The following is a 21,388-nucleotide window of genomic DNA, read 5'->3' as shown; positions in this document are numbered from 1 at the left end:
TTGGGTCAGTTTTGATGTGATCAACAGAGTTAAGTTAAGTCTTTTTGGTTTGATAACTTGTATCTAAGTGTGCAGGAATTTAGGAATACAATGATCTGCGTAGGTTATATATGTTTCTAGGCATTATTTGAAGCATATTTACTTATATTTCATTAGTATAATCTATGTTTATTGCACCCAATTTTATTATATTGTCATACTTTTACTCCTCTTATTCGGAGATCTATCTTTGCTTATTTTTATTGACAGGATGCAAATTGGAGTGAAAATGGAGCAGAAATGGAGCGAATAGGGTATCAAAGCAAAACAGCAACTGGGGTCATGCCAAAGGGCGTGGTTGTGCCTGACTCTCAGGCGTCCACACGGCCTGGTCGTGCCTTGAGGCACGGTGTGCTTCCCATCTCAGAAAAGGCATGGCCCAATTGTTCCAAAAGCACGATCGTGCCTTCCCTCTCAGCCAAGCACACTACGGGGTCGTGGCAAATGGCACGATCGTGTCTTTCCCAATCAGTGGGGCACACTGCCCGGCCATGCCTAATAGGCACGATCGTGGTCCCTCTTACGCCGTCTGTACGGCCCGGCCCGGCCATGCACTTCTAGGGAAAGGGCACACAACCCTGCCCCTATATAAGGGGATTTTCTCCCCTTAGGGGATATCCTTGGTTAGGGCTCTACTCCCTTCCTTTAGGAAGAGTTTTCCCCTCTAGGGGAAACCCCAAAGCCTCCATCTTCATTGATCCATCCACCTCCAGAGCAAGGAAGCATTCCGATGACACCGACAATCTCCTCGATAAATATTTTTTCTTCTCTATCTCATGTTTTGAATGTAAGAATGCTTTATTTTTTATCTTTGGTTTGTAAATTATTTCCATGAGTAGATTCTCCGATTCTTAGGATGTATGGAGTAATTATAATGTGTTATTGATGCCTAAACTATGTATTTGCTTATTTTCTTATTCAATGAAGTGTTTATGACTTATTATATATGTGTTGTGTCTTTTATGTGTTTGACGAAATGTGCATGTGGTGAATGCATGTAAATATAAGGGATTTTGTCTCTATATTAAGGTTGACTAGACTAAATAACCGGGGGATCTTTGGTGATAGAGGATACGTATTCAACCGGACATATTGTGCCCTTAGTATAAAGGGCACCGATATTACCTCACTTTCTGGAGACCTTAATATAGGGACCAATTCTTTGCTAGAGAGGCTACTTAGAGTTTAGGAGTTTTCCCTAAACTACCGTTAAGAAGTATATTAGATAACTCTAACGATTGTATAACCGGGAGGTTCTAGAGTATTCCTTTAACCAGACTTTCTAGAGTTACTTCTTTATTTAATATCGTTAGAACTGGTATTAACTTTGTGGTGCGTCTTGTGCAGGGTTGTGCCGGACTTTAGTTAGAATTCCTACACGAGTGTAAGCATGGAGTTTAAGAGATAAATAATGTATAGGGACATTAACTAGCATCATAGTAAAACCGAAATCCTAGAATCATTACCTCAATCCATCTTTTTCCCAAGACCACTTGCTTTCCTATCTCCCTCTTTTCTCATTGTTCTCTTTATCTCTCTCTCTCTCTATTTCTCTCTCTCTCTCCTTCTCTCTCTTACTCACATGTGTTTAACTAACCTTCGAACGTCTAAATAATTCACCATGCAAAACCAACTAGTATTTAATCAACAGTCCCTATAGGATCGATATTTTTATTACTTGGCAACAATTGTGCACTTGTGGATTGCTCAACACACAAGAAGTAGAGCGAAAAATGCAAAGCGTGAGAAGGAGAGCATAGGAAGAGAGTCAATGAACTCGATGCATCTGAGGGACAAGGAGCTGTGGAACAGTACACCAATGGATGAAAAGGACATGTGTGGTGCATCCAATGGACGAGGAATTGGGGAGTAAGTCTATTCAAGGAGAAGGCTGTAGTTGGGTTCGGGTGAGCTCAACTATGGACGACTAGAGCATCACCCAAGCGAGAGGATGGAAAATGGTCAACTTCTGAGTTGACCATTCCAGGATCAATTCCATATGCCTGAATTCCAAGCACCTGGATCCATTCTAGGCGCTTGGGAAGGGTGGCCACGTCAGTAAGAGTCGTTGCCAAAGAGGATCAACATAGAGTCCACGTTAGCTGACTCTAGGCGCCCAAATCTCTTCCAGGTGCCTAGGAAGCCCAGAACTGTTGAAGATACCCATTGTGAAGTAGATCGACTCGACCGAGTTTAGGTGGTTGGATCGCTTCCAAGCGCTCAGGAAGTGCCATATCAGCATAACAGTCATTTCATCCAATATGCTATAAATAGAGGTTGTGTCCTCTAAGTTCAGCAACACACTTGTTTTTCACTTCTGCATTTACTATTATTGTACTCAACCACTGTAATGGGCTACTCTACCTCCAACCTTTGTCAAAAAAAAGAAGATCTTTAGTGAGTTTTTTATAGCCTTTGATGACAACCACATAGATTGTAACCAAGTAAATCTGACCTTGTTTTTGTCATTTATTTTTAAATAATTAATTGTGTATCATTGCTAGTTCAAAAAAATTCTAACTTGATTTGTAAATCATGTATTCACCCACCCCCCCCCCCTCGCTAGCCGGTCCACCCGATCCTACAGATTGTTGTTGCTACTGCTCTATAGGTTGCTCTTGCTGCTGCTGACCTCACTTTTAGGGTTGGTGTGTTAGAGTGGTTCTTTGGAGTCACCTGAGGACACACACTCGGGCACTATCGATGGCTGAGATGGAGGCAGATCAACCAAGGCAGTCAGCTCGGTGGCCAGCGAGTCCTCAGGAGTGATGATAGGCACCTCCAAGTTAACCTTGGACCACTTGAGTTGCTTGTGTTGGTGCAATTTCCCTAGGTCAGAGTTGACTAGTTTAACTAAGCTTGAATTGGTTCAAGCTTGAGTCTTAATGTTTGAGCTTTGATGTTTGATAATATATAGATATTGCAGGTGCAATTATCCTTTTGGGGAGATTGGTCGTCAAGTTTGACCAGTTTGATGTGAAAAAGAGTCAAGTAGATCAAGGTTGACCGGATACTTGACTGGGAAGTCCTAACTGGAGGTTAGGCAAGGGCAAAACCAACGAGAAGGTTGGTAGAAGAAAATTTTTAAGTGGGTCAGTGTTGACCGAACACTTGGTATAAAAAGCCCTAGTGAGTGAAGCTAGGCAGATGAAAAATTCTAGTGAGTGAAGCTATGTATTAGAAAATCTTGGTGAGTGAAACTAGGTGAAAAACTCTAGTGAGTGAAATTAGGCAGTGAAGAGGTCCTAGTGAGTGAAGCTAGAGAGATGAAAATTCTGGTGAGTGAAGTCAGGTGAAAAGCCCTAGTGAGTGAAGCTAGGCGGTGAGAAAGTCATAGTGAGTGAAGTTAGGCAGATGAAAGTCCTGATGAGTGAAGCCAAGTGAAAAACTCTAGTGAGTAAAGCTAAGCAGTGAGGAAGTCCTAGTGAGTGAAGCCAAGTAGTTGACAGTCCAAGTTAGTCAATGGTTGATCGGACACTTGGTGATTAGAAGTCTAAGTGGGTCAAGGCTGACCAGACACTTAGCACGAGATGGTAAGTCCAAGTGGGTCAAAGGATTGACCTGATACTTGGTATGAGGAGATAAGCCAAAATGGGTCAAAGGATTGACTGTACACTTGGCACGAGAAGAAAAGTCTGAGTTGATCAAAGGATTGACCGACCACTTAGTGAAGAAGTCCAGAAGGTCAAGATTGAATGGATGCTAGGTAAGGAGGAGTTCCAATAAATCACGGTTGACCAAATGTTGGGTAAATGAACCCAGACTTCAGTTTAGAAGTTAGGGTTTGGTAATTGATAGGATAATCGATTACCATAACTTAAGCGATTGCCCTAATCGCTTAGGCTCAGTAAGCGATCAGTTTGATCGCTTAAGCTCAGTAAGCGATCAGTTTGATCGATTAAGCCAGGAATTCATGAATGCACAGAAGGTTTCCTAATCGATTGGTGTAATCAATTATGACACCATAAGCGATTGGATCAATTGCTTACGGACCATTCTAGCACAAATAGAAGTATGCCTAATCAATTAGGCATCATAATCGACTAGGCTAGTAGATTAAGATGAAAAAAATATAGTCATTTGAAGTAGGTTGCTGACATGGTAATCGCAGTAATCCCTTAAGAGTGAGCTTAAGTGATTAAGGCACCCGAACAACCCTAGAAAAGCATTTTGGCATGTAATGTTTCATCATATCTCTCACAATTGATTCTTGACAACTTCACACCAGTTCTTGGAAATTTAGAGAGAAGTGTTGCTGCACTTCCAAGTTGATCAAGAAATATCTACAAGCAAGAAGTAAAAAACTAGGGTTTCATTTGTTGTAAATCTTGTAAGATTTCATATTATATTAGCTTCTTCTAATTCTTCTTCTTGTATTTTTGTGTGTGAGCTTGTACGAGCCTTCTCCACCTCCAGATTGTATCTAAGAATGAGCTCTTTCATAGTGAATGTTTGAAAGAGGGTTGGATCCTTAGATTAGTCACCTCACTTAAGGTGGATATCAAGTAAATTAAGGCGTTAACATTACTTCGAGTATATTCCGCTGTGAATCATCATCGAAGAGAAGTAAGCAAGCTATTCACCCCCCCCTCCTTGCTTTGAAGTATCCCAACAGTTTGTTCATGGAATTCTTCAACATAATGTTGGCTACGTAACAAGGGAAATACTTAGTTTGTTGTTACAAGAATTAAAAGAACCACCACCATCCTTACCTAATGAAAGCTCGATCTTGGTCAGAATTGGACTCAACCTAAAGTGGAAGAGCAGACCCTCATCGAGTAGAAGCTTGACGTTAAAGTGGAGGTTTGTCAGGGTGTCGGTCGCTTCCAAGTAGCTCGGGTTAAGCATGTACTGACCTAACCTAGGTGGAGGCGACAACTCTATCTACCAAGTAGTTGGCCAGGAATAGGGAAGAATGAGCTTGATGAAAAAGTAGTGAGACTTCAATGCCTTATGCGAAGTTGGGTACTTTTTCAAAAATTGACACAAAGCTCTCGCAGTGAAATAAAAGACTTCGGCCTCTCTCTTCTTAGGGTAAAATAAATAATGGAAAACTAGAGTCATATAGGATAGAGATTATCCTATAGGCTGACAAAAAGAGAAAAAATGAGGAAAAGACAAGAAGAAAAACCTCCAAGAAGGAAAATTTTTATTAAAACTAGAGGATTCATCCCTCAACATTTAAATATGACTCTTATATAGACCACAACCTGAGACTCAAATAAGGAAAGAAATTATAATTAATAGCTCTTAATTCCAATCTTGTAAAGAAAGAAAATAGATTTTTACCCGAAAAGAAAAGTAATTAACTTAATGATCTTAACTCAAATTAAGATGTGGATCAAGACAAATCCTCTCTAAAAAATACCAAAAATATGAAAATTGGCCTAATTATCCAAAAAAATAAAAATGACTAAAAATAGCAAAAAGGTCCTAAAAAGGGTTTAAACAACGGAATTTGGGTTGAAAATTTGACAATTATAGTTTCACCTATAAAAAATATAGGTTTTCAAATTCTGCACGCGTAACAACAAATAAAACCTGATTCTAAGTCCCGAGTCAAAAATTATGTCCTTTTGAAGTTTGAAGACTTATATTGAGCTTCACACGGGTTGGACCTGCATCAAAAACTAAGGAGTTGAGTGGGATTTGTTGAGAGATAATGGTCACACTACTAAGGAGTTGAAAGGAATTAGACACTAATTATTGAAAAGGGTTGTGGAAATACTTGGAAATCTTACATAATAAGGTCGGGATTAGAAACCTTAAACCACTAATTTGTTAGTCATAAAAGGTGGTGAAGCTAGCTAACGGAGATGGGGTCACTAGTCGGGTGTTGATACACGAATTCTATGTTCGCAAGATATTTGGAACTGTGACCTTTGTGTATCCCTATCGTCCCTAGTGTAGGTGGACAGGGTGGATTTGTACCACAAAGAGGAAGGTCCTTCGAAGGTCATGGGTGGATTCAACGAAATAGACAGGGAAGGTGGAAGACTTATGCGTTAGAGATCATCGAAATCTGGAGGCAGCAACCAAAAGAGATCGAAGAAGAAGGAATCACCAACTGAGTTAGCGCTCCCCTTTGTGAACCATAATATAGCTTCAGTTCCTCAACTTGGGTCGTTGATGCGGAATGTGAAAATACATACCACTCGGCTTCGTCATTGGATCTGGCATCAGAATCCATGTGATCTGGCACCCATATCCATGAGATATCAGCTGTTGTGCCCAAAGGATATCCACATATCTCCACAATGACATGATATTGTCCACTTTGAGCTTAGACCCTCACGGCTTTGCTCTTGGACTCTTCGTAAAAGGTCTCATGCCAATGGAGATATCCTACATCCTTTTAACCCTATGATCTTTCTCAAATCTTTCCAATGTGGGATTTTGATTGAATCCCAACAATCCTCCCCTCAAATGAAAGACCACCATTACTCTCGTGGTCTAGGTCTTTCCGTGAGTATCCAGTCACTCTTGACCTGCTTCGGACCTCCCTGCGAGCATCTGGTTATTCTGACCCGCTCCGGGCCTCCCCGCAAGCATCCAGTCACTCTGACTTGCTCAAGACCTCCCCTTGAGTATGGGGTCACCTTGACCTACTCAGAGTCTCACCTACTTTGTTCAAGGTTTCATCAACATGATTCGATCTTAGATCATGGCTCTGGCTCGTGCTTCTTCCTGCCGTTAGTCCGGTGAAGAGCGATCTCGCTCTGATACCATTTGTTGCACCCAAAGGATGTCCATATATCTCTACAATGTCATGATATTATTCACTTTGGGCCTAGGCCCTCATGGCTTTGCTCTTGGGCTCTCCCCAAAAGGCCTCATGCCAATGGAGATATCCTATATCCTTTTAACCCCATGATCTTTTTCAAATATTTTCAATATGAGACTTTGATTAAATCCTAACATCAGCCATCCCATCAGTCTGATCTCCATGATGGCCTTGATAATCGTGATAGTCCTAACATTAATTACAGGATGTGACACCCCAATCATGCAGCTAACACATGATCTCGTGTATCACATGCCTTGATGATATTTTTCCTTTCTATAAACTTGTTTCATATATTTTCAAGGAGTTGTGTGGGGATTTGACCATCACTTCAACCTAATCTTCATGATTACCTCGGCAGTCAGTCTCGTTCGAGCATGCCTGCATTAAGGCAAAGCTACACTAAGTCATATTAAATCCTACGCGTGTTAAAATTATGATTTGACACATCCAAGGTTTTAATTACTTAATTTTCAAAGTATGTCCAAAATCTTTTCTATCTATGTGCTACATGTTCTCAACGCACTAAGTGGCGACCCAAAAACAAGCTGTGGGCCATGTGGATTTTACCTTTGATCGTCGGTAAGGCTAAATAAATGCAACAGTCTAGTCAGTCGGACTACCATCTCTTTCAACTAGACTTGGCAGGGAGACTTGTGATGTGATAGATAGTTGGCCTCCACGTGGCAATCAGCTCAAAAGTCTAGCTAAGATGTAAGTCAAAGGCAAGACGAAACCACACCCGGTCAAGATGGGGGCCCTAGTCAAGACAAACCTAGCTTGAGTTCGACCTAACCATGAACAAGCCCAATCACCCTAAACTTGACTTGGCGTTGATCCTTTAACTGAGAAAAAGGTCGACCACCCCTCACTCAGAAGAAGGAGCATGACTCCCCTTATTCGAGTGCAAGAACCCAACTCCCCACACTCAAGAGCAGAAGCACCCCCTCCTCCCCCCTTCTCACTTGGGACTAGAGCATGATTCTCCTCACTCGAGGAGTCACTCCACAATATCATACTGACTCATCCTACTCATGAATAGAATCCCTACTATGATACTCCAACTCAATACCTGACTCCATGGTCCCCGATTCCTCAATGCTCGAGTAGCCTACATGCCTCCATCCCAAGTACAGTCATTCTTGAGTAGGGAGGACGTGAGATGACATAACTAACCCAAGATGTGGAGAACATGGGACTACGTTGACTCCCCTCAACCAAAACATGGTAGACTAGGGATGTAGGGAGGGGGGATTACATGGCATCATGGCAGCCCCTCAGCCGGAACACAGTTAGTGGGGGACATGGAGTGTTGTTTTTTTCGCCAAGGAAGTTGTATAAAAAGAGACCCTCTTCCACAAGTGGAACTACGTGCGCATAAAAATATTTTTCTCTACTTATCATCTTCTTCTTTTACTCTCTAATCATCAAGATCTGACTCAAGAGTCAGAGTGGATGTGTAAGGTTCATGTTGGATGTCATTCTAGCCTTCGTTTTACTATCTCAGAGGATTCTGGATGTTCGTGCACCCCAAGCTTGTAAGGAGTCACCCCAATGGAAGTCAACCCATTCATTTCTAGTTTAGAAGTAGTTGACCATGAGTTCTTTGCTAAGTTACTCATCCCTTGATCTTGGACAGGATCAAGTATCTATTACAATTAATAAATAAAGATAGTAACTTATTTTTTTATTTTATTCTATTATTAGTTTTATGATTCATCAACTTTACGTTGGAAATATGAATGAAAAAGAGGTGGAAAAGAAGAAAAAATACTTTATTATGAGTGATACTTTAGTCTAATATTGGGAGTTTCATGACATTATGATTAGTTTATAATGTGTTACAAGTATTGATATTATGAACATATATACTCATAGGAAGAAACTCTCACACGCACCCATGCATGGAGTGCAAATCCAGATTATGGATTACACTAAACCAAAGGTGCACTGGACTACACTACGAAAAGTAGAATTCTTCCACTGTCGGTCCCCGATTTCTTCTCTTTGTAGTGCACCTGCTCGGCAGTATACCCGTGATAGCGTTCGGGTACTCTCTCAATTCACCACAAATAATCTATGTTAGGTTGCGTTTGTGGTCTTGTCATTGTATTTTGGGAAACAGATGTCCAGCGTGACCCCGTAGCACTGCCTGAGAGAGATGAATTTATTTTAAAGAAACTGTGTTGAATGTAGACCTCAACTTCTTTGTTCCCAAGCACTTAGAAACCCACTCAGACTTGGGATGACTTCCTAAACACTCGGTTTCTCATCCTAAGCACTCAACTTCTCATCCCGAGCACTTGGACTCTTCACAGGAGCACTTGACACTCGGGTGAGAATCGACAGTCTGGCAACTCAGCTTCCTGACTCGACACTCGTCATCTCCATTTCCTACTTAGACTAGATAGTCAGGCACATGGTTCCTAACTCAGCTTCGTTTCCCCGACTCAACGCTTAAGCAGTGACTTGTTCCAACTCAACACTTGACGTCTCGACTTCCCACTCAGAGTCAAGAGCAGTCACAAACTTAGACTTGCCAACGATGTCCTACTGGGGTTTGGGTAATTCTAGCAGCTGGGATCAGCTCCATCTCTTGACAGTGTCGATAATAGAAGATTCTCTTTTTATTTACTGTTAATTTGACATTATCAGCCAAGTCATTCAACAGATAATTTGAAGTTAAATTTTAATTTCAATTCAACATTCCCCTTATAACTTCGACAAATATCTCTACCGAGATTCCATCCAACAATTTATTCCCCGAACCAATAATGAAATGAAAATAAAAAGTAAATAATTCTTTTTTTATTTCATTAATAAAATAAATAGAAATTATTTTAGATAACCGAGCAAGAAAACAATTTTTCAATTCTCATTTTGTTTTCCTTTGTTCATAATTCGTTCCATCCATTAGTTTTGTCATAATATTTTGTTATTATTATTTTTTTAATTTATAATTATTAGACTAATCCTTGAAATTTAAATACTTATTTCTGAAAAAACTATCATTTCAATTTCTCATTTAATAGTAATATATATATTCAATTATTCACCACACCTTTCTCTGTTTTTTTTTTTTTTTTTTGTATAGATCAGGATCGATCTTTATTTTACAGCAGAAAAGCAGGAGAATTCTTCATGATTATTATTTTCTATCAGATGCATTATGCTTCTCGCTATGTGATCACGCGGAGTCAACAGGCGTTGAGGAGGAAGACAGAGAAGAAGAATCACGAGCATCGGCGGCGCCATCTCCGACGACTAGGCGGCGTTGATCGGTCGGCTGGCGAGGAGCTCCCTGGAGCTGATCGCAGCCGTCGACGGTGGCGTAGAGGCTGTATGGCGGGGCGTCGGTGGCGAGCCACTGGCGGACGTAGAACAGGGTCTGGGAACAGGGGAGGTGGGGCCCAGTGGCGGTCACCTCGAGGTAGTCGCAGTACCAGCCGTGGTGACGACCGGCGCCGTCGGAGGTGAGGTTGATGCGGCAGATGGGGAGGCGGAGGCCGCAGGGCCCTCGGCCGCTGAAGGCGTCGAGGGCGCCGAGCTCGAAGTAGTCGTGGTCGGCGCCCATGAGGCCGCCCCATTTGCGCAGGTCCCTCACCGTGAACGACTGCCCTGCCTCGTCGCCTAGCGTGAGTCCGATGGTGGCGTCGGTGCCGGCCTTGATCACGGTGCCGGTGCTGACGTAGAGAGTGTAGACGCACTGGTCGTCTTCGTCGGCGGAGGTGAGGAAGAAGGGGAGGAGGAGGAGGAGGGTGGAGAGGAGGAAGACGAGGCGAGACGGAGCCATCTGTGGATCTGGATACTGTTGAATGAACGATCACCATGGCCTGCCCTTTATTAATCTCTCTCACCGCTTGATGTGAGCCAACTCAGTGGAAGAGAAAATGGACGAACAATATTTTATTATTATTATTATTATTATTATTATTATTAATCTCGTCAGAGGAAAGATGATTTGGGTTGTGTTATGCTAGGCTAGCCTGATCCACGAGTCGAATTGGCCAGGCACGGCCATATGCTGCGTCAGGGCTAACGACCCAAACACGATAAGACGAGATTAGATGCCATTTTAAAAGTTGAATCCTCGAAAAATAAAATCAAAAAACCATATATTTTAATTTAAAGGTTATTTTAGTAAAAAATAAAAATTAAAATTAATTATATATTTTTTTAAAAAAAAATCTTAAAATATTTCTATAAATATTCCTGTCCCCTTCCAATCTCAACCTCTTCTCCTATCCAAATAACTTTCATTCTCATACTTTTAATTTATTCTTTCATCCTCAGTTTTTTTAAGTGTCTAAAATGCACCCAAATCCCTGGGAAGGAAGCTTTCTCATCGTTAATGGTTCAAAATTCGATCCCAGCCGGACAATATTACATGGTTGAGATAAAATGTACGGTGGTGTTTAGTTCTTTACTAAGAATTAGAATGAGAATGTGAATGAGAATGAGAATGAAATTATAGTATTGTGTAATGGGAATGAATATGAACATGGAGATTACTCTTAAAAATAATATTTGGTTAGTTGAATATTTTCTATCGAAATAAAATAAAATTTTCTTTTTTACCTTTAGAGAAAATTAAGAGAAAAAATTAGATGTGAAAAAAAAATATGATACGAGAGAATGATGAGAGAAAAAATGTAATGGGAAATAATGAAGAGAGAGAAAGTGTGATGAGAGAGAATGAGGAAAGAGAGTGCAATGAGAGAGAGCATAATGAGAGCAGATGAGTAGAGAGAAAATATAATGAGAGATAAAGTGTGATAAGAGAGAATAAAGAGAGAGAAAGTATGATAGAAGAGATTGAGAAGAAAGAAAGTATGATGAGAAAGAGTGTGTGATGCGAAAAAAAATGAGGAAAAAGAGTGTAATAGGAGAGAAACATAATGAGAGAGAAAGTGTGATGGGAGGAATTGAGGAAAAAGAAAGTATGATAAGAAAGAGTGTGCGATGAGAAAAAAAATAAGGAAAGAGAGTGTGAAGAGAGATAAAACATGATGAGAGAGAATGAAGAGAGAGAATATATGATGAGAGAGATTGAGAGAAAATATGATGAGAGAGAAAGAAATAAGGCAAGAAAGTAATGAGAGAAAAAACATGATAAGAGAGAATAAAGAGAGAGCGTATATGATGGGAGAGATTGAGACAGAAAGTATGATGATAGAATCAGAAGAGAGAAAGTATGATAAGAGAGAATAAGGAGAGAGAAAGTGAAATGAAAGAAAAATTAAACAAATATATTAAGGATATTTTCCTCCAAAACTAAATTCCAACATTTTAATTTCATTCCTATCAACCAAATATAAGATTTAGGAATGAATCAATTCCATCCTTCCCAAACTCTTAAACCAGTCTTAAATGAACGAAATGCAACCATCAAATTTGATGTTTATGATAAGAACTCCGTTATGAACACACACATGAATAAAAATTATACATATACATATATGTTTAGTCAAATAGATCTTAAAATCAATTTCCAACTAATACAAAATATCTCGTTAGACGTCTTCTGACCTCTTATATACAAATGAACTGCTTACTCAAATAGATCTTAAAATCAATTTCCAACCGATATAGAATATTTTATTGGATGTCTGGCCTCCTATATACAAATGAACTATTGCCCTAGAGCAAAAATATCTCTCATAATTTACATATATATCTTATCATGAAACTAACGATACTGACCCCTTGGAATGAACAATATTACCTTTTACTCTTATGACTAAATTTTACAAATTATTCGTAACAAAATCTTATAAATAATGGCCACAAATAAAATTTATGAACAAAATTCACAAACAAAACTTGTAAATCATATTCATGATAAAATAAATAAATTTATATTATCAAAATTAATAATTAATCAAACAAACTTAAAATTATAAAATTTTCAAACAATCAGAAATTAAAAACTAAGTGACATTTAATCAAATCAAACTTTGGCCAAACTTAAAGTCAAACTTAGACAATCATTTCAACGACTTAATTCATTTTAGATAATTCATTTTAGATAAGACTTGAATTACCTCAATTACCTTAAACACCACTGCATCAATTGCCGCCTAATGAAATCCCACCACATCCAACGGAGACTAAAATCATGAAATTGATACCTTGAAAACATTAACTATATACAAATATCGCCATCTTGTCAATACATTTTCTTTCACTTGTTTTATATTTTTACTGGCTTGACCATATTCCAATATTACATTAAATAATATAAACGTAGTTCCCACACTCGCATACCTGCATTCCCATTCCCACACTTGATTCTACTCCAGGTGCAGACTTGTAGAAGGCAACAACGATAACAAATAAAAGACTGCAACCGTATCATATCGCTTCACACATGTTCACAAGCATAAACAATGATCCAAATTTTGCCCAGAAGTTGACATTTGCACTTCTGTCTGCCTTCATACTTTGTCATTAACCAGACCACTGCATTAAGAACCCCAGAAATATAACTCGATGAGAATCTTGATGTTTCTTAACCCAGACCAGCCAATTGAAAATGCATCAGTATTATCACACCAGATTGCATCGGCAAGCCAGAAAGTTACCTTTGATCAATGACTGGAGCTGCCAAGATCAAAGTCCATGGTGTAGTCGTATTCAATAGTAGGAACCACAGAGGCAATGAACTTCAGAAACAAGAAGAGGTACCTATCAAACGGGGGAGAAGATTAGTAGACACTACTGTATTCGGCTTTTACTACAACCTGCCTTGTAATAAAAGAGTACAACTCTCATGGTGTCTGCCATGGTTAAACCATAAAACAAAAATTAAAAATGATGAAAAACATTTTACAGAAAAGACTGACAGAATGCTTGTGGTGCAAATAATTTCAGTAGCTAAGTAGAAGATTCAGTCTTCATATAGGTTTGGTCGCGAGGATCTTAGAAGTCCAGATAAATGAATGAAGGTCTAGATTTCCAAAGGTTTTTAATAGGGGTTATTATTCTTGGAAATTACTTATCAACTTCTGGTTCAACTCCACGTGATATGAGGACATCAATGATCTTTTTCATCACTGCGCCATGACGACATGGATGTACAGATGCATGCTTCCCTGGCAAGTGAGGATGATCTTCAATTGTTACCTGTCAGTTTCCAGAAAATCAATATAAGAAAGTTAAACAACCAAGTCCTCGAATCAAGAATAAAATTAGAGAAGTAACATGACAAGGAACACAGCATTGGGAAAGAGATGTCCATTAAAAAATAGTGCAATTAACTAAAAAGATGCAACATGCCACATCTGTTCTGAGAACAATGAAAAGAACACAATAAGATTGCAATTTGCAATTATAGTAACCTTTTCTTTCTTCCAGAAAAGATAGCTAGGGGAGTTCTCAAGCACTCATATTTGAATAAAGATGATTTTTAAACTTAGGACTTTGGCAACAACTTCCAAGGTCCATACCAATGCGCTTGTTGGTACACACATAAGAAAAGTATGTGTTGAGACACAAACTAATGGAGAGAAGGAAACTGAGGAAGGACTGAGGAAGGCTCTCATGGCCTTTCTTTCCACCGAGGTATAAGTGATGAAGAGGTATAAAAGACTATTGGAACCACTCTTCATTGTACCACCGCCAACCATCAACTGTTGACTACTGCTAGCTACAACCAACCATCCTAAATCACCCACGAACATTGTCGGTCACCATCAATCACCATTAGCCATCAACTTTCGAACTTGGGATGGAGAAGAGGGATAATTATAAGGATTTTAATTTGCTTCTGTACCTCCTTATCCAAGCACACAACTTTAGGTACCACTCTTCTCCCCTTCTCCCTCCTCCCTCCTCCCTCCTCCCTCCTCTACTCCCTTTCCTTCTCTCCAATCTACCTCTCTCCTAGTAAGAGTGGTCTTAAAGAAATTTTTATCTTGCTCCTCCCTCCTTTATTTCCCACTCCATCACAAACTTGTAAATACACTGAAGGAAAACCATATTCATCAAGACAACAATTACAAATTAGAAGGATCTTGCCCCATGTAAACACAAGGTTGACTTCAAGGTGAAGTCGACACTCAATATTGATCAAGAAGAAATTGTGTACCATTAAGAGCAAAATCAATATAAATGCAGAACCAATAATCATTAAGAAGTCTTGCCACATCAAAATTCACATTCATTCCACTCTTTACATAGCATGGGATAGCATTCTTTTTTTTTCTCATTGACTTTGTGGATGTCTCAAAATCAATAGTGGGAGCTGAAAATTGATAATGAATTTCCTATGAGTTAGAGCATTCTGCCATGAAATGTCATATTGGTCATTTCATTTCATAATGCAATGGAAAAAGATAATGATTTATCCATTATCATCAAAACTTCAAATATAACATATGAACCTACATATTTTTTTGTCATACATTGTAATCCTTTCCTCCACTAAGATTATGATATTAAACAAATTATTGTATATTTTACATATTTATGTATTTTATGATGTAAAATCATGTCAAATAAGAGAAGAAATATTTTTGACATTCTATAATTTATATTTATAAAAAATTTTGACATCACTTAGTGAGATAAAGGCTTAATTGTTGTTGTTGTTATTTTATAATTTGTATCTATATTATGATTCATAGTTCAATAATTTAGCAAAATGATTCACAATATGAACCTTGATTTGACAATCTCACTAACAGGTACCAAGTACTTGCACAAATCCTATATAATCATTCAAAATTCTACAATTGTACCTCTTTTAAACTACAACATGTATTGTTTGGGCTCTACTATCTCCCAAAGGTTCTACCCTATCTCGTATGATTAGTGACGAAGCACATTACGTAAGTCAACAAATGTAATTGTTGCACAAAAGAGCAGACACTAGTAACAAGATATTATTGATTCACAAGAAATCACATGTTTCATTTTTCCTTCATCTTGTTTTACACTTTTACTTATGCTCCCCATGCCATAACTTATTATTTTCCTCAGGTCAATAAAGTTAGTTATTCAATTCTTATCATCCATTTTATAGTAGAAATGTAAATATTTCCAGGATTTGTCTCTATTATAAACACAAGAAGAAATTTTATTGAAAATAAATCTCTTATAACTACAATCTCACCAAGGAATAAAAGGTTTTAGCTATATTTATTTCACACAATGTTTATTCATTAGAGTAGATAATAGATATGCATAGAATCAATAAAATATGAGTATGACATTACTGTTTTCCGTGCATGATCCTGGCTAACATCTTCAAATACTAGTTCTGGCTGCAAAGGGGCCCTTGACTGCAATTTAATACCAGGGTACAGTTAGTGTATACCACAAAAGATTAATAAGTAAATTTGAATACCAATATTCTTCTACAATAGAGTGAAAATATGGTTACAATCACTATCAAAGAAGAAAAACTCAACAAAAATGATCTAGCACACTGAATAACCACACAAAAAATAAAAAATAAAAAAAAATTTATTGCAATGATAACCATGACAAACTCTTTTACTAGAATCAGTTAAATCGACAAAGTATTTCACCTTACATACTTAACCACATAAATGAATATATATCTGTGAAACAAAAAGTTCCAAAGACTATACCACTAAGTTCCAAAATTACCCCAATTCAAATTACAAAATCTCTCAAGAATAAATCAAAAAATGTCACCAATATGGATCTCCAGTAATTATTATGTGATTGAACATAGATATTAATAGCGGTCACATTATAGATCAAATTGTGACAGTAGAATGTTGATGCTAATGTCAGTAATGAAACAATGAAAAATACACTATTAAATTCATCAAATGTCTAACGTAGATGCCAAAACCAAATCCAAACTTCTGCTTTGCTACAAATACTTTTTTTTCACACTGCATGAAAAAAAAAACACAATTGTAAGGGAACAACCTCATCATATCCTGTTAGCCATACGCGAGGTGTTTGGTAATATTTGTCATACCTGGAACAACAAAGAATGTATAAGCTCAACGATCATTCCCCACAAAGAAAGAAAACTCCATCAAGAGAACAAACAAACAATAAGCAGGGAAAATGGTATACTTCTGTATCATCAGATTCATTTCACTTTTTCCTTTTTGGCTGCTCATGCAGATAAACAATGTTATGCCATTTTATCTTTGTATCATTAAATAGGGCCTTGATACCAGGATTCTGATAATTACCAAACTCCAAAATACTGAAGCCAGAAATTCCAGTCTGACAGTTTCAATTTGGGCATGAAACACCTATTAACCACGTGGAAAAAAAGTATAGAAAACCTAATACTGGACACCTGGATCCCATATTCATGTTGGGTACTCATACACTAGTCCTTCCTAATTGTCGTCTGTTAGGTCAAAAACTTTTAACATAAAAATGTTGGTGAATCTTAATTACAATCTTCAAACAAAAATACGGAGACTAGGAAATAATATTTAATATGTATGGTGCATTTGGGAGTTACACTTGTTTATTAGATATACTTGCCAAACATTAAAAATGGTTATAATAAAAAGAAGTCAACATGCAATAATAAAAAAACAAACAAACATCAGTTGTGTACAAAGGAGCGACAACCTATCCACTGAATAACTTACGTGATGCTAATATCATATGTTCGGGTCCGAAGAATGTTATCATCCTCTGGTTCAGTTGCAACCAAATACTTTGACTGGAGGGTGGCCTGCATTTAATTGAACAAAACAATAACATCCAGAGATATATCTTAAAGGTGGAGAGAAGCTTTTAGGGTTATATTATTCTCAAAAGGCAGTCATCACAACAGTAAGTACACTACAGATCACTTAAAAGAACCCTATTTTGCTCTGTTTGTGCATCCAAAAGCATCAATTTTAATTATTTTTTTTCAACCAAACAGTCAACATGATCTTCATTGATAAATACTATGGCAGGGTCTAGCTAGTTGACGACCATCCTAGACTGGCAAAAAGTAATCTAAATCAGTGTTTTCAGCCTTTCAATGAATAGATCAATAGCAATTTATTGACAGTTTAACAAATAATCACCCTAACTGAAGGAAACATCACAGCCATGTTATGTTTTCCTACATGGATGTTCACAAAAATTACCATCAAATTAGAACAATGCTGATTGTTATTTCGCCAAAATAAATCCAATATAAGGTCCCCAAAAATGGATAACTTCATCCTGTCAATGATTTCTTTTTTAAAAAAGAAAGATTCTTTTTACTCACAGAATTACTATTTTTACAGCTGACAAACCTTCCTAGAAATAACTAAATTGGCAGTGTGTGAATAAGTACAGCACTGGCAAATGAAAAAAGTAGATCATTTGGCACTCAAACAACTGAGGCCAACAATAACAGGGACAGAGCAACATCTTGATTCTCAAGTTCTCAGCAAATAAGAAATGATCAACTAATAGGAGCCTCTCATCTTCTTTAGCAACTTCCAGACTAGATATAACCAGCAAAAACTACAAAGCAACCAAACTACTAGCATTAACTCTACTAATTTAGAAGGCAATTAAAAGAGATGAATTTAACTTATATAGACTATATAAGATTCTAAACAGACAATAAGTTGTAATCCCAGATCTTGGTAGATGAACAATTGTATGCATGAAGCAAAGTAAATATCCAACTTTTCATCATGGGCATTCACTTTACACTTAAAGGTCTTGTTTAGAGATACGGAACATCACTATAGAGTTAAATGGAATGACATTCAATGGGTTGGAATGGTAGTGACCATGATCCATCGCATTAGCTTTCATAGTCACTACCAATGCAACCCATTGAATGTCATTCCACTTATACCCTTAAACCAAACAAAACATGAAACCAAGTCTCGTTAACCTAAGTAGGGATGGCAATGGGACGGGGCAGGGACGAGTTTGTCATCCCCGTCCCCAAAGTAAATCTCCACCCCATCCCTGTCCCCATCCCCGTCTCTACCTAATCGGGGAATCCCCGTCCCCGAACCCATGGGGATTAAACCCCCATCCCCGCCACAGAGATGACAATGGGGCAGGGATGGGGGCAGATCCCCGTCCCCGGGGATTATTTTAATAATAATTAGTATTATTATTGGGGATGTCGGAGCGGATGCAGGGATGGGTATAGCATCCTCATAAGTCATACCCACCGGGGATTTTAAAAAATCCCCGAACCCGAATCCGATAATGCCTCCCTGAACCCGCCCGTTTCGGATTTTCCCCGCAGGTATCCGAACCCGCGGGAAAAATTATCATCCCTAAACCTAAGGTTTGTAAGAAAAAATTATAACAAGATGGCATAAAAAATATAGCATAAGAAAATAAGCACTTACAGGATCTGCCTCTATAAGGTTTTCTGAATCCTCGTAATCAGCCATATCAGGTATGTCTTCCTCCTCTTCACCACCAAAATAAGAGGGGATAGACTTGATAGCCACATCTTTTCGGATGTCTAGAGATTCCATGGAAGGTAAAACTTCTTCATCAGCACTCCTGGTCCCTAATAGTTTCCAAAGCCCAATTTATTAAATAGATGGTCTAACACAGGAAATTCAAAATTTTCTAACCTTTTGGCATCCCATGAGTTGCCAACCAACCATCATTATCATCATCATCATCATCACCAAGAAGAAACTCTCCTCCAGCAGCATCATATTCTTCTTCCACCGAACTAGCCCTCCGTAGACAAGGCACTGTAAAACACGAAGAGTCTAGTTAGCATCTCATCTGAAGATAGCAATATGTCATCTTTACTATGCAAGAACCCCAGCTAATGGCCAGAAGGCAAGGAAGGATCTTTGACAACTTTAGAGGAAGCAAAAAGGAAAAATGATACCGTTTCTCGTTATGAGATACTGCTTGTCTGCAGGCAGGTATGTCTTCCTTTTGCTCGGCTCGCCGGCCTCCCTACATGAAATCATGAAAGAAAACCGCAATTCAGATAGGTACAAGAGAGAAAATAAGAAAGTAGGCACACGGAGAAAGGGGGAGATAACCAACCAAGACCAGGTAGGGCATTTCGCAACGAGATTGTCGCCAGCGACGACGAATTCGGATACGCTGAGAACGCCCTTCTCCTTTAAGGCTGAGACAGTACGCGGCCCCGTGATCCGCTCCACCGTCCCCTTGAAGGCCTCGTGTAGCTTTTGCGATAGCACCATCTCTCTCTCCCTCCCTCCCTCCCCAGCTACCCTTCCCTGCTCCAGGAGAATCGAACAAAATTAATAGCAAAGAGACAGCAAAGAAAAAACAAAAAATATGCATGGAGAGCAGAGACGAACCGAGTTAGGGTTCCAAAGACAGCGGATCGATTGATGCCCAGACACGACGACGATCTAGAGATCGATCGATCGCGAGGATGATCAACTGCCCGGTCACAGCAGATCGATCGATCGATCGATCCTTTGGGATTCAAGGGGAATTTGGCGTGTAAAAACTAAAAAGTAGCCCAAACCAGCCCTAAAATAAATCACTAAATAACAGATTTCCCAAACAGCCAGCCTGAGTTTGGATTATCACCAAAGAATACATCGTATGTTATTTTGTAAATATTACCAAATTTACAATATTTAATAAATCTATCGGTCATAATAATATTTTAATTTTGCCAATTTATCATTAAATTATACCATTTTAATCATCCCAATAATTTATATAATAAAAAATTAAAATTGTGAGGAGCAATGTCAATCAAAACATGGCCAAAATATCATTAATACTCATCAACAACCTCTACTTTGTTTTTTGTTTTGTTTTTTTACTTTGGACAAATTAAATTTTGCTACCTAATTATTCATATTGTTAAAAAATATTCGTCTTATAAATAATATTAAAACAGCATCTTGCTTGCTTGTAATATGATATTCAAACTATTCTTTTATTTTTCTATTTTATTGTTGTTTTGATCAAAACTACTTTAGTCAAAACTATTTGGCCCTTTTGAAATCTGAGATGGAGCAGTCTTGGTCAAAAACTACTTTAAGGTGGAGCACAACAAAGTATTTCAAGCCTTCGGGGTGCAACGGTAAGGTATTTATAAAAATTTTTAAGTATTCACAATTCAATTTTTTTTTTCAACTACGATTCGATTCGATTCGATATACTGTAAGATATTTTCTTTCAATACAAGGATAAATCTTAGATGTTGAGTTATTGGATGTTTATGAATACTTTAAGATTTATTCCTGATGGTCGTAGGAAGATAGAGAACGGATCCTTTGTCCCGAGAATTATCTGTCCCGATGTTCCACTTACTAACGTCAAAAACTTAAACAATGTCAAAAACACGTGCACAGCTCGTGACTCTACTTTACTCTCCCAAAATCCATCCCATGTTTTTACTGTCTCCTGTGCCCTAAAAAAACCTTCAGCGTCGACGACTCCCAGCAACCATCTCTGCCATCTGTGACATCTCCGTCATCTGTGACATCTATGTCATCTCCAACGTGGTCCTTCATCATCTCCGTCCACTCCGCCATCTTCGACGTGGTCCGCCACCGACTGAATCATCGCAGCTCCGTCCCCTCCCTTTATCGACGACAGCAACTCCGGCTTCCCCTCCCTTCGTCGACTCCAGCAGCTCCGGCTTCC

General features: G+C 38.5%; 2 protein-coding genes across 2 annotated transcripts; both read right to left on the bottom strand.

Annotated features, from left to right (window-relative positions):
* Nucleotides 1–9,942: 9,942 nt before the first annotated feature.
* Nucleotides 9,943–10,616, bottom strand: LOC121973407 (PLAT domain-containing protein 3-like). The gene has a single exon (XM_042524852.1). It carries the CDS (start codon nucleotides 10,614–10,616, stop codon nucleotides 10,011–10,013), a length of 606 nt encoding a protein of 201 aa, XP_042380786.1. The 3' UTR covers nucleotides 9,943–10,010.
* A 2,326-nt stretch (nucleotides 10,617–12,942) lies between these two features.
* Nucleotides 12,943–20,262, bottom strand: LOC121970053 (autophagy-related protein 3-like). The gene is made up of 11 exons (XM_042520459.1): nucleotides 20,080–20,262; nucleotides 19,799–19,995; nucleotides 19,635–19,705; nucleotides 19,366–19,491; nucleotides 19,132–19,298; nucleotides 17,419–17,504; nucleotides 16,730–16,781; nucleotides 16,042–16,107; nucleotides 13,821–13,948; nucleotides 13,408–13,510; nucleotides 12,943–13,285 (listed from the first exon to the last, which is right to left on the bottom strand). The coding sequence occupies exons 2-10, from the start codon at nucleotides 19,957–19,959 to the stop codon at nucleotides 13,414–13,416; spliced, it is 954 nt and encodes a 317-aa protein (XP_042376393.1). The 5' UTR covers nucleotides 19,960–19,995; nucleotides 20,080–20,262; the 3' UTR covers nucleotides 12,943–13,285; nucleotides 13,408–13,413.
* Nucleotides 20,263–21,388: the final 1,126 nt, after the last annotated feature.

The sequence above is a fragment of the Zingiber officinale genome, chromosome 4A (genome assembly GCF_018446385.1).
Source record: "Zingiber officinale cultivar Zhangliang chromosome 4A, Zo_v1.1, whole genome shotgun sequence".
In the NCBI taxonomy this organism is placed as follows: domain Eukaryota; kingdom Viridiplantae; phylum Streptophyta; class Magnoliopsida; order Zingiberales; family Zingiberaceae; genus Zingiber; species Zingiber officinale.
The sequence above is the reverse complement of the archived record's forward strand: the minus strand, read 5'-3'. Positions and strand labels throughout refer to the sequence as shown.